The sequence below is a fragment of the Rissa tridactyla genome, chromosome 9, assembly GCF_028500815.1.
Source record: "Rissa tridactyla isolate bRisTri1 chromosome 9, bRisTri1.patW.cur.20221130, whole genome shotgun sequence".
Classification (NCBI taxonomy): domain Eukaryota; kingdom Metazoa; phylum Chordata; class Aves; order Charadriiformes; family Laridae; genus Rissa; species Rissa tridactyla.
This window is the reverse complement of record NC_071474.1, coordinates 7,413,512-7,426,754: the sequence shown is the minus strand read 5'-3', so window position 1 is coordinate 7,426,754 and position 13,243 is coordinate 7,413,512. Positions and strand designations below refer to the sequence as shown.

General features: G+C 45.0%; 1 protein-coding gene across 9 annotated transcripts in view; it reads left to right on the top strand.

Moving 5' to 3' along the window:
• The window catches only part of CHD2 (chromodomain helicase DNA binding protein 2), a 92,511-nt gene that overhangs the window by 35,824 nt on the left and 43,444 nt on the right, over positions 1-13,243 (top strand). For all 9 annotated transcript variants that reach the window (XM_054214817.1, XM_054214816.1, XM_054214821.1 and 6 more), the window contains one exon: positions 101-234. In XM_054214817.1, the coding sequence (XP_054070792.1) occupies positions 173-234 (62 nt within the window). In that variant the 5' untranslated portion in view covers positions 101-172. The remainder of the gene's footprint in view (positions 1-100; positions 235-13,243) is intronic.

The following is a 13,243-nucleotide window of genomic DNA, read 5'->3' as shown; positions in this document are numbered from 1 at the left end:
TATTGTTATAACAATATCATTGCAGCGTCAGGACTTTGTTCCTGATAATGAAAGCCAGTGAAACGAACTGGGACCTTACCTTTCTTTCAACTTTTGACAGTAAATACCTGGGCACAGGACTTCAAAGCAAACAGACACCCCTGACCCCCTCTTAATATTTAAGAATAAAAAGATGATGAGAAATAAGGACAAAAGCCAAGGAGAGGAGGGTTCAGTCCACAGCAATGCATCGAGGTATGATCTATCAACTTTCTTTTTTTTTTTTTTTTTTTGGTAAAACCTGTGAATACCCTGTATACTTTGACAGCCTTGGGTTACTGTCAGTGCTTAATACAAAACATTTTACTGATTTTGTTTCCTTTTTAAGGAATGACCTTGAGATTGTTAGCATGCCACACCCTAATTTTTTTTGGTAGCAATTTCTGAAAGTTGTGTTGTGACTTAAGGGCCCATGTCATAGTCAAAAGGTACTGTACCTTTATTCAGGGGAGCCCTTTTCTCTGTATTATGTTTTTCCAGCTTTTGAATTTCAGTTTTTAGGTTTTTTGTGCTGTGAAAAATGACCTTGTCGGTTTAGCCATTGCTGCATTGCACCATTTTACATACAAGGCAAATTTTTCTTTGAAGAATCTCAGAAGTCTAAACTTTAACTGAGGGCCATACAGAAGCCTGGTGTAGTAGTAAATTATAGTAAATAGACACAAGAAAAAGTTACATGAATGAAAAAAAGCTCATTTTAAAATATAAACTGGAAAGTGCCTGTTTGTCCGATACCCCTTACTTCAAATTTTATTTGAGCTTGTAGAACTTTGATACTGTTTAGGTATTTTAGAATATTTTGATACATTTTAACCAGACTTTCTCCTGCTGGTGATAGCATTTCGTGTTATAAAATATACACTGGGACTGGTAACAAGAGCCTCCAAATGCTTTGCTTGTTTGTTTGATACATTTTTGCTCAGAGTGGTTTTATTTACTTTTGTTGACTAATGAGATTCTTTACAGATTTTTATAAACTTAACCTTGATGTGGGAAAAGTATGAAAGACTGGAAATGTTTCTGTGCTAGGAATGCAGAAGTATAATTACTGAATTGCTCATTTTGTATTTAAAGAGTCGGCTTTTTCAAAAATTGGAAATTAAACTATATGCATTTTTGTTTTCTAGTTTGTACATACACTTGAGTTTTGCATTTTGTTAATTTTGATTGAATCGTGGCCTGTTTATTTTTCTCTGGTGTTGTCTTCAGTAATTTTTAACCAACATTAATAAAAAAGAATTTTGAACTGTCTGTTGTATCACATGTGCTCTATGTGATGTTTGCAGGTGTTTGAATAGTATTCTTGATGTCCAGTATTTAACCTTCCTTAAACACACAAACTTGAAATACTGTGGGAATACATATTTTATCAAATTATTGTAACCTTAGAAGCATAAACTTGGATGCTATTCTGGATTTATTAAAATTGCACTCAAATTTTAAATCCTAAAATGGATATAGGTAAGTTTGTTTAATTTGAAATCATTATTAACTAAATTAGCCACAGGGGCTGTTGAAGCATTACATATAGCACCTATACAGAGCTTTTTATAATAATGCAGTTTAAAAACACATCAGAGTTTTAAACCATGCTATCTTTATATTACTGGAAATACTGCACACAAAATATTGCCTAAAAGAGTCGATTTTTTTTTTAAGTTACGTATGGTTGTTTAAGTCTTTGTGTTTGTTTTTTTTTTTTTTTTAAAGTGTGGATTACCAGCAAGAGCAATAATAAGTATAATTTTTTCAGGAAATCTGAATTAAGGTATTTTATCAGTATTAGAAATAATGCTAACTAGGAGATGAAATTGGAGACATCTAGCAGTAGTTATACAGGAAAAAAAAACCCTTTGGGGTTTTTTTTGTCCTTAGGGGTATTATATTTGCATAGTCTCTCATGTGTGCTTTTGGTGTTTTCATTGAAAGGTTATATATTGTAATTGATCAATTTGTATGTAACACCTGTTGTGTGAAGTTTCTCTTCTCCCCCTTTATGATTTTTTTTTTTCTCAAAATGAATTTACTGTGGGTAACATCCACTCACCTGGAGTGTGGGAACAATGGAGCACAGGATATTTGTAAGTGAGCCCTGTCGACCTTATTTCTGAGCTGTGAGTCAGCTGAATGTCGTAAAATGGGCCTTACTTCCTGAGGTTGACTTGAAGTTGTAGGGGAAATGATTTCTAGGAAGTCAAGCCACCACTTTGCTTTACTGTAGCCCAGAAATGTACTGATGTCTGCACTTCACGTGCTGCTGGCCGGTTTTCTCCCCAGTTATGGGACCAGCTCAGCATCTGTGGGAATACATGAAGTCCTGTGACCCAGACCCTGGTGGGAGGCCTGGGTGATGGAGATGGGCGGAAAAGTCTCTGGGCTGGAGAAGCAAAAATTCAGGCCTAGAGAAAGGTGTTAAAGCAGAAGAAAACACAGTTCCTGTACACCACCTTAGCGTCCTGACTGGGGAATATGTTTGGAATTGATTCCTACCTTTCCAGTCCTGAGGAAACACAAAGGCATATGCTGAATGAACAAAAATACCTGAGAATTGTCCCAAAACAGATGATTCTTCTTGGGGAGGGAAATGGCGTTAACTCTTTACAGTTTGGAAGCTGAGGGGTCTGCCTTGTGCCTTTCTAGATGAACAGCAACACCTGTCCTTTGTATATTGACAGTAAACCTTTCCAAACTTGAAGCTGATTGATTTCATGCAACTTTCTCCACCTGGGATAAAAGTTGGGATGCTGCAGTTACTGGTGACCACCACCTGTGTATCTGGGACTCACATTAAATAATTGAACAAACCCCTGGCGTGTTTTCTAGCATCTTCTGTGCTGCCTTTCTGAAGGGCAGGTGTTGCGAGAGGGTACCTCCATGGTGGAACCCTAGTGTGAACTTCAGAGGTGAGAGGCAGGCTGAGGTCCTGAAGTCCAGGAGTGAGTTTTGTGGGGGATAGCAAGGAACAGGCGGTGGATAAGGTGGTCCTCTCCTTTCCCCTCGCTTCCATCTCTTGCAGCTGCTCCTGCACCTCCTAAATACACCAGGGTGGGAATGGTTTCTGCTGCAGAAGCTGCAGGGCTGAACAAAACCCTTGCGTCTGTATCCAGCACTTGGCTTCTCTAGCGCTAAAATGTTATTTATTTGGGGAAATAAAAAGGATTGTGGTGGGTTAGATCTCAGCCTGTTTTCTGTTGAGAGAGCTGGAAGTCTGAGGTCTGAAATGGCGTGGGTTTCTTTTTTTTTTTTTTTTTTTGCTCAGCAGCCACCTTAGAGAGGCAGAGAGCTCTGCAGTGTGTGCTGCAGCCCTCGCAGAGCAGAACACCCTGGTTTTACGTGGCAGCCATTTTATGAAGATGTAGTTCCATACGAAAGAGGATTTGGTGGGGGGGGAGGAGGGAAACGAAGATGTTAAACAAAAATTGCCCTCTCTGACTGCCTATGAAAGCAGAGGGCATCCCTTTTCATGTTTCCGTAGCGCTCGGCAAGCCCCGATTTCCCCGTGAAAGGAGAAGGGAAGGCTGCACCGCCTGGCATTTTGGTGCGGGTCCAGTTCAGTCACAAAATGGCTGTTCCTTTGTGCCGCATAGCTGACAGACATACTGCATTGCACTGTGTGCGCTCCGCGATCAGCAGGAAGTTGCTGGTGGGGAGTTCAAAGGCCATGGCGTGCTGGCTGGGGACGGGGATTGGCTGCGCTCGCCTGCAGACGGGCGGGTGGCCATGGCGGCCGAGCCCTGCCTGCGCGCGATGCCTGCGCGCGCCGCACACCCGCTCCCGCACCACCCACAGCTCTGCTGGGCTCTACTGGGTGTACTGGGAGCCTGGCCCTGGAGCGCACCGCTGCCGCCTTACCTCGCTTCCCCTCATCTGGCAGTCGTGGGCTTTTATTTATTTTTTTTAATTTTTTTTTTCTTAATAGGGCAGGCTATTTTGAGAAGCAAGCGGCTTGAAAAGGAGCAGGGTTATTTTTGGTGCGGATTTTTTCTTTTTTTTTTTTTTCCCCCTTCCCTTTCTTTTTAAACTTTGAAAGGAATCACAGAATATCGTAGTATTCCTGGAACATCTGGCCTTTTTTTTTTTTTTTTTTTTTTCCAGCATCCTTAAACCACTAACACTGACTTGCTTTCAACATGCATTTTGCAACTGATTGTCTTTGACCTGACTGGAAACGTTGAACACGTTTATTAAAATGCCTCTGACTATGTGTTTCAGCTTTTCATCCGGGCTGACGGGTTATTCTTTTAGCTGTTGCTGCCATCATTTATCTACCGAATCTTTCAGTTTCATTTGAGTCTTTCGGTTTCATTTGCACTGCTGGATTCTTTAAGGATTTCCCCCTCTCCTCTCCCTTTTTTAAGCTTTAACCCTGTATGAAGCTGTCCGGAGGCTTTTTTTGAAAAGGGAAAATGCTTGATCAGTGCAGAACACAAAAGGAATAATGTGCAAGGAATTCATATGAATAATGATGTAATCCGTGTGCAGCACAAAGGAGATTGTTCTTGTTTTGCTTTGTTACTTCTGTTTCACATTACCCTCTCGAAGGAAATGTCTCATCTAATTACAAATGCACAATTCTGAGACTTTCAACTTCTCTGTTTCCTGTTTTGTGATTGCTGCCAGGAGTGGATACAATATACACAGGGCTATAAAAAAGCCTCACCAACTGCAAGAAGCTACATTTAGCTGCAATTTAATCTCTTCTGGATTGTTCTTTTTTAGTGAAACATCTTAAGCTCATTAATGAAACCTTGCGTATTCTCTAAATGCGTGACCGTTCTGCTGAATAAAAATGGGAAAAATAGGAACAAAGAGCTCACCTGGGTAGTTCTGTAACCCTGCAAAAATGCTCGTGTGGCAGGCAGTGTGTGCTGCTGCCCGGGCGTTGCTGTAGGTGTGTGCACGTGGGCGCACGCATGCTCCCACCGCTCTCCTGCCTGAGCCCACCCATGCCTTCAGCCGAGAGGAGCTGACGTGGCTGAGATGGTAGATTAGAGCCAGTTCCGCTTTCTGTTGGGTTGATGTTTCACCTGCTGCACTTTGAGGGCAACAGTTGCCCTTATCTGCACCTTCCCCTATTTCCTATGTGAGCCGAAGCCTAACTCTCCCACGGCTGCAGGAGAAGCAACGTCGTGGTGCGGTGCCACACGGTCGTACCCTGACTGCTTGTAGGGAATGGCACTTCGGAGAAGACAGGAGGATCTCACGGGTGCGCCTTGGGAGCAGCGTGGCTGTGCGCATTTGGGGTGCAATAACCGTGTTTTGCACTAAAACAAATATTTCCACTATTAGCCTTGTGTTAGACCTTGTAAGAGAGCTCAGAGGGAGGGCCAAGAAGGCAGTGACATTTAATTTTAATCTCTCTTACTCAGTATAGGAAGAAACCAGTTCCTGTCTTTGTTTTCATATTTTACCTGTAGTCTCAGAAAGCTGTTCATATGATTAGCAGGTTACTGAGTTGATCCAGCCTGTCTCTTAGGAATTTTTATACTGAGATGTCTCTTTATTCAGGCTTAGCACTGCTAGTTTTAGGGAGCAGATGCAGTGAGACTAGCCACGTGGCTAAGTACCTGGGGCTGAGCAGTGGTGTAGGGACTGAACTGAAGCTTCTGATGCCATGGCCTTGCTGCTTCTGAACTGGAGACAGCTAAAGGAAACCTACTTTGGGTGGGTTTGGCAGCTTATGCTGAAATTACATCTCCTGGAGGAGCGTGTATCCACTGTATCTTGATTTTGTCCCTTCCAGAAGGAATTGCAATGTTAAATTAGGCTGTTAAGTTCTGAAGGTGGAGAAGCGCTTTAAATCTCCCATTGCCCCAAGCTGAAATCCAGCTCAGGAAGATGGTGATAATGGATGGGGGAAGATTCGGTTCTGCATTATCTCTCCTCTCCTTCAAGGAAAATAAATACAAACAGAAGAGCACTGGGGGAGGGGGTGGCCTGGATTACCATAATTAGATATAAGCAGCCTTCTAGCAAAGGGTGTACTGTTCTACTGACATGGTGTCTTACATAAATTTTTCTGATGTGTTTTTATTAAAAGACATGCTGAAAAGCCATTTTGAAGATGCATTTTCAGCTGGTGGTGGTGTGCATGTAAAGTCCACCTTTATATCCTGTGAAGGATCCTTGTAATGAAAGCAAAAAAGGCTAGATGAAAAATTCACATCTAGTGACTTGCAGTGAAGTCTGTCACTCTGTTAATCCCTCCTTTTCTTGGAACAGGGATCGTCTTCTGGATATAATAAGAAGCAAAATGTCGAGTCTTTCCAAATGTTCAGTAGCTCTTGTGTCACTCAATTTTCAGTGTACAGCTTGCTTTATATTTACCTGTGGGATGAGATAGTCTGCACTGTGGTGTATGTGTTTTTCTGGCCTTGGCTTCTAAGGTTAAAAAAATAAAAAGGCTGAAACGATGATCTCCGGTTCCCATCTGGTATTGTGCTGGTAGTGCTCGCATGGCTTTTGGTCTTGGCAGGGCTTCTGAGGAGTAGGTTTGCCAAGCGCCGGGTGCTTTACGGGTGGGATGCTGAACACTTCACTGCTCCTGAACCTTTACCCCGGCTATGAACAAGCATCTTGCAATGTCAAGAATCCACTGTCTCCAGAACACCTGGCTCCGTAGGAAAAAGTTGTGTTGTAACTATTTATGTTTCTTGCAAGTTTTGTTGCTAGGTGTGGATGACTTAATAGAATTGCTAATATATTAACTATAGGAGTCATTTGCATCCCTTTTATGGGGAGGAACCTCTGCTCTTAACTACGGAGTTGTCACCAGTTGAGAGCTTTGAATGCCATGTGCTGTCTGTAAAACGGAGGCTTAATGATGAGCCTTAAATCTCTTGGTTAAAAACAGCTTTTAACAGTCACTTGGAAGAAAACCCTCGGGCCAGGTCAGACTCCCCTCTTCTGAACTGCCAGCTCATCTGGAACCAGAACGGAGTTTGTGCACCTTCATCTTCTTGTTAATGGGTTTGGGTCCTAAATTTCCATATTACTGCAGTTCTTTAAGCTGTTAGGTCTTAAAGGAAGTTTGCAAATGTTATGGGAGAAAAAACCAACCCCCCTTTCTGTACTAATTTAAACCAAAATTGCGTGTGTGCACTCCATCCCCGCCCCCCCATCTACATGGCCTTTACAAAAAGTCGTCTGCTGCTGCTGTGCGGAGTCCTCTTTGTGCTGCCATTGGGCCTCAGCCGGGCTGTCCCCTGCTGTGACAAAGCAGAAGCTGGGGCCGGAATGGCAGAGTTAACCCCTGCCCGCCTTGGGGGAAGGTGTGTGACCCTGGGCTCCTTCCATGGCCTGGGTGTGAGGAGTGGACCAGGACCAGCCGGGATCCCCCGGCGGGTGGTGGCTGGTGGATGTGGAGAGGTGGTGGATGCGGAGACGCTCCGCCGCCTTCCCGGGCAGGGAGAGACAGCCCTTTTCAAAACCCTGAGAACCGCAATTGTCCTTCCCTTTCTGCGCAGGGGAGGGGAAGGATGCTGCCTTTGGAGATTCTCAATGGTGCTCCTTAATCAATCAGACAGGTCTTGACTCCTTTTGTCCCTGTGCTGTTTTTCTTTTTTTCTTTTTCTTTTCCCACTAAACATCCCAAGCATTTTCAGCCTCTGGCTCAAAGATCAGAGAGCGAGAGAGCCAACTCTCCCAATCGTGAATGAACTGCTCCTTTTGCTTGCTTATGCGAGCATAATGTGGTGGCTTTGTAGTGGAGAAAAAAAAAAAAACCCACTTTTGGAAAATACTTGTCATTCAGGACAGCCCAATGTGCTGTACAGGGCACTGCAGCAGAGCAGTGAGGGATATATTTAGCTCGCTGCGTGCTCAGGATTGCTTTACTTTTGGCAGTTGGGAGTCCTGTGCTGGGGCAAGTAACGGTGGCCAGAATTCGTATGAAGCTTTCCCTCCGCCTCCTCCCCTTCCTCCTCCTTTGAGCCAGGCTGGAAACCAGCACGACCCAATTCTGATGGTTATTTAGATAGGATACCTGCTGAGTGCATAATCCCGCAGTTGTTACGGTAGCACCATGGCCCTGTTGAGCGTAAATGTAATTAACACCCAACCTGTGCAAGCAAGGTTTGCAGTCAGGTCTGGAAAATGTGTGTATTCTCCGTGGTAACTCTTCTCGCTTGCCTATTTAAGAAAAAAAAAAAGTTGCCAGTCACAAAACGAGGTTGTGGAAGTATTTTTTCTGTTTTTTGAAGGATATGTTGGTTATTGTACAGGGGCAACCCTGTAACCTTGGGAGTGTTTGTGCCCTTTAAAAGCCTGCCCAGAGTTGGCCAAATTTTATTGCGAATATAAGAAGTTATTTGAGACTTGCTTCTGAACAGAATGAAGAGCCTGGCTGCATTTAGCGTATTCTGGTTTAAGTTCCTGCTTTGAGACTGACCATTGTTAAAAATATGTACCATGCGTATGGATAGTAGAGTAGCAGGAATATTTTTCTTCCCTCCCTTCCCCCCATTTCCACTTTTGCCTGCAGGAAATAAATCGGGAAGAGCTCTTGCATTGATGGACCCCTCCCAAGGCTTATCACTAAGGAAATCTTTGCCTTGGGAGACAGGCAAGCACCAATCACTCTTTTTAACAGACTCTCGGAATAAAATAATGGGAACTCAAAAAGCTAGGACTGAATTTATCTTCAGTATGATGGTCTGAGTGTCATTCACTTCACTTTCCTGCAAGCTCCAGGTACTCCGAGGCCTTGGTGACACTTACTATATAGTATTTGCGCATGTTTTTTTCCCCAAGGCAAGGCCTCTGTGGCCCACATATTATCCCCTCTTTATCAAACGTTATCCCCTCTTCATCAGGTGATCTATAGCCAGCATCAGTCTTGTGTTTCCCTGCCTTGTTTAGCCTAGAGGTGAAATTGAATGTGGTTCGGTGGGGTTTTTTTACAGCTACTCTGTGACTTGGGTGCATGCATAAATATTAACTGATGGTGCTTGTTTTATTTGCAGTATATATAGATATTTCATATGTGCTTATATATAATGATAGGGAACATCACATTTACAGATCAAATATTCAAAGGAGATGTTTAACGGCATCACAGTATCCTGCTGAGTTGGTGCATTAGCATCTTCTGGGGTTTGTTACCGTCCCTTTGTGTGTACAACAGTTTGTGTGTAGGTCACTTTGGGAAGACACATCAGTGTAAATAGTTTTAAACTGGTGGCCTACACTGGCTTTGCTGATCTGTGCTTTGGAGTGATCCCAGGGCCGTTGCCACTGGTGGACAGGTGAGACTGGCAGCCCTCGCTGAAGAGCTGTGGGGGCTGAGAAGCCTCTTGTACTGGTAGAACTGGACCTGACAGATATGCCTGGTCTGGAGAAGACATCCCGCTCGCTTTGGGGAGCCACAGCCTGGCTGCCCGCTGCTGTGCTGTGGGTCGGTAGTGCCGTATGGCAGCAGGTCCGGTGGGCTGACCTGCGGTTCTGACCCATGACCCCCTGGATGTTTGAAGGTTGCCGTGGAGTTGGAATGCTTGAGCTGTTGCAGACGCTTGGCTTGGCTCTGCCAGAGAGGGGCGTTGAGGACCCAGGGGTGCCCCAAAATTTGCGTCTTTTCTCCTCTGTAACTCGTCTGTGCTACCAAACGTGGTATACTTCCACTGTTCTGGTTCCTGTAAAGGCTTGGTCCTGATTTTGCTAAGCCGGCAGAGACCTATTTTGCTGTTCCTCTGGGCTCGTCTTCTGAAGTGTTAACAAGTTCAAGTGGCTCATGGAGGAGTCCAGCAGCCCAGTCAGTACTGGCATAAGCACCAGGTCAGTACTGGGAACGTGAGCTGTAGAGTGAGGAAGCGTGGGAGATGTGAGGGGGGTCTCCCAGCTACCTGCCATTGGCCTTTCGGTGGCAGCGAGTCAAGACGGGAATGGGCACCGGAGTGTCAGTTATCCACAGAACATGTGAAGCTGTGTCCAACAGCACAGAGAGTTTAAGTGTTATGTTTGCTGAGGGGATCAATAAATTTGGTTTCTGATATTGTCCAGTCCCTGGTGTTATCCATCCCTGGGAATTCATGCCAAGGACCTTCTCGAGCCTGCTCAGGGTGGTTTTGCTGGTGCTGAGTACCTGCTGAGCTTGCAAAGCCCGGTGGAACGTTGCTGTTTGGATTCAAACTTGCTTAGATTCAAAACGTTCACAACTCCTAAAGCTAGGAGGAGCTTGGCTTGTGGGAGGGTCTTGGGTCATTAATCCTCCCTGGCTGAATTCAAGTTCTGTCCATCAAAAGCCAAATTTTAAAGTCTGGGACAGACTGGTCCCTGTTAAAACCATTCTCTTGTCAGCTTTTGGTTCCAGATACGTGTATTTGGGTAATTTTTTCAGCTTGTCTTACACCTTCTGGAAACATACATGATCTTTGTACTGGTTGAGAGCTTATAAAATGTTTTGTTGCTGTTAGCAATGATCCCCTATAAAATTAAGTCATATGTGAAATATTAAACGCTAAGGCAGGAGGCTTCAGGCACACGGTAATTGCCTTGTAAACAGAGATGCCTGATTGTAAAGGGTCTTATCGCTGCCGTTCAGCTACTTATTTCTTGGAAGAAACGTGCCCTTCTTGGTAAGGGATGATTTAGTTTTCTTCCCCCACAAGTCAGGAGCAGACTCTTAATTAAAACAGAATTATAGCCTGAAGTATTTCTTAGAAACCAGGGGAGCATATTTGGCTGAGCCGTAGCAGATCTTAATTTTTATAGGAGTTTCTCACTTCAAGGGAGTTACCAAAGGTCCAGCTGTAGCTTTCTTGATGTTCAGGGGTATTTCTCTGCTGAATTTGGAGGGGGGTGGACTGGCTGAACGGTGATTTTTGTCACAATTGATTACAGCTTATCCCCCACTTACAGTTTAATTGAAAGTAGGTCTTGTTTGGATGTAACTTAGGGGCACTAAAGCAGGGCATATTCCAAAAATAGCTTCTGAAAAGAGGACTTAAATCTCCAGTTATGTACAGTGTAAGGCCTGACTTGACATCTAATGTTGCTAATCCTTTATACTCTGTTGGCAGGTAGAAATGCTTCCTGATTGTCTCGGTGAGACTTAGAAAGGATTGCTTTATGGAATTAGCCTTTTTATTGTATCAATGTAGAAATAAAGACAAGCACATATCCTTTTGCCTGGAGAACAGGTTCCTTATTAAAAAAGAATTATTTGTAACAGCCTTCGAAAGGACATACCACTTCTCATCTGCATTTCTTTCCTTAGTAGGGCAAGCATGCGCATACCTGTACATGCAGATGTGTGTGTCATCTCTCTGTCACTAGAGAATTCACCCTCTTTTCAGATGACATGGTTGACATCTTGGAAAAAAAAGAATTACAGTGTCCAGGTAATGCTGTGGATAAAGCACGTTAATTATGGCTATCAGTGTGCAGAAAGGCTGTGTCCTTGAAATAAAGCTTAAGGCCTTGAGAAACAAAAGAGCTCCAGAGTGGGAGGAGGCCACTAATTACTGTTCTGCCTTTAAACAAATACTGCCAAAGCTGTCTGGCCTCAGTCTAGCCTGGGTTGTTATAATTTCTTCCAGCTATTGCTAATAAATCTGATAGAAGAAAAGTGCCTTCGTCTTTCTTGTGTCCCCGTGGAACATGGAACGCCAGCACGACTCAACCAGAGCCTGATGTTGCCACTTTGCGTTGTGACAGTAGAGGTTTGGAGGCCTCCAGATCCCATTCTTTTGTGGGGGTCGAGTCCCCATCCCTGCAGGAGGCTCTGTGGGACGGTGTCCTGCTGAGCCCTGCCCGTGGAAACCGGCTGGCCCCAGAGCTGCTGGAGCGTCGTCTCCTTAAGTGGTGTGGCAATGTTTCCTAATAAATTCCCTTGGTTTTCTTGAAAAAAAACAAAACCAACCATGAAACTCTGAAATTTCTCTAACGGAGAAGTTTCGTCACTTTCTCTAAGTAGACTTGGTTGCAGAGCGATGTGGTTGAGCGGGATGCTGGGAGCAGACATCACCAGATCCATGGATGTGCTCAACCGTGCGGAGGGTGTCAGGGCGGGACGTGATGGAGGACGCTGGTGGTGGGGTGTAGCAGGAGGGCACAGCGATGGAGGGTTATGGTGGAGAGGAGGGGACTGCAAGGAAGGGACAGGCGGCGGCAGGGTGTAGCGAGACGGCTCTGTGTGGGGCTGTGCCTTTGGTTGTCACAGGTAGGAGTGGGACGGGCAGGAGTGACCATGCAGCCTGGAAGGGTGGCAGTTCAACTCGATTTTCCAGCCCTGCTATGAGGGAGCGATGCCGTTACCCCCCGTCTCCTTCGAAACTGAGCTGGGATGATGAAACCAGCAGCCATCAGTGATGGCTTGCCCTCCGCTCCTTCCTGAAAAGCCTCCGTTTCTCTCACTTCAGCCGTAGAAATTCTCGCTGTTTGTGTTTCCCCTGCGTGTGCTGCGCCCTTCCAGCGTAAGGACTTGCGACAGACCCACAGCAGGGCGGCAGCCGCCACTGCCAGGCGATCGCAAGATGGTGGAAGAGGGATGGCTGTAAGATGGCGGGCGGCAGCCTGCCTGCCTGCCTGCCTGCCGGAGGCGTCTCCGGAGCCGGCTCCTGCAGCGCTCGGCTGCCGCCCTCTGCCCGCTCCCACCCAGCCGGCAGCTGCACCGGCCCCGAGCTGCTGCAGCCGGCCTCGCACGCTTCACAGACAGCTTAAGAAATTGATTTAAGAGTAAATAAAAAAAAGCTTATTTCCATGGTGTAAATTAGCCCTATTTGCCTGTGGATGTACCTGTGAATAGGAGCTGGCTCTGGTGATGCCGTCTCTGTAGCGCACTGATTTCTGAAGAATTCTATGTAATTGTACCTCTGCTTTTTGCTTTTTTTGTCTCTGTGTTATTTCTTTCTTGAGTTGTGAAATCCGAGCAGCGCCTCCCATGTGTCTTGTTACTTTTTGTAGTTTTGTACCAAAAAGGAGAAAAATTAAAAATCTGATTTCCCTCTGCAAAGTTTTCCTGACTCTTCTTTTCCCGGTGTTATACCTGCAGCGTGCCCTTAAATATTACAAAAGCATCCAGCGGCGGAGCAGGAGCTGGCTTGGGAAAAGACGCTCCTTGTTCAGCAAGTTTGCAGTTTTGTTATTGCCCTGCTGCATTTGGGTTTGTGACAGAGTGGGGTTTGCAATGCTGCCTGACTAGCATGTATGTTATATGTTGTAATGAGGTTTCCGTTTTCTTTAATTGGGTTTTGAAATGAAAAATAGA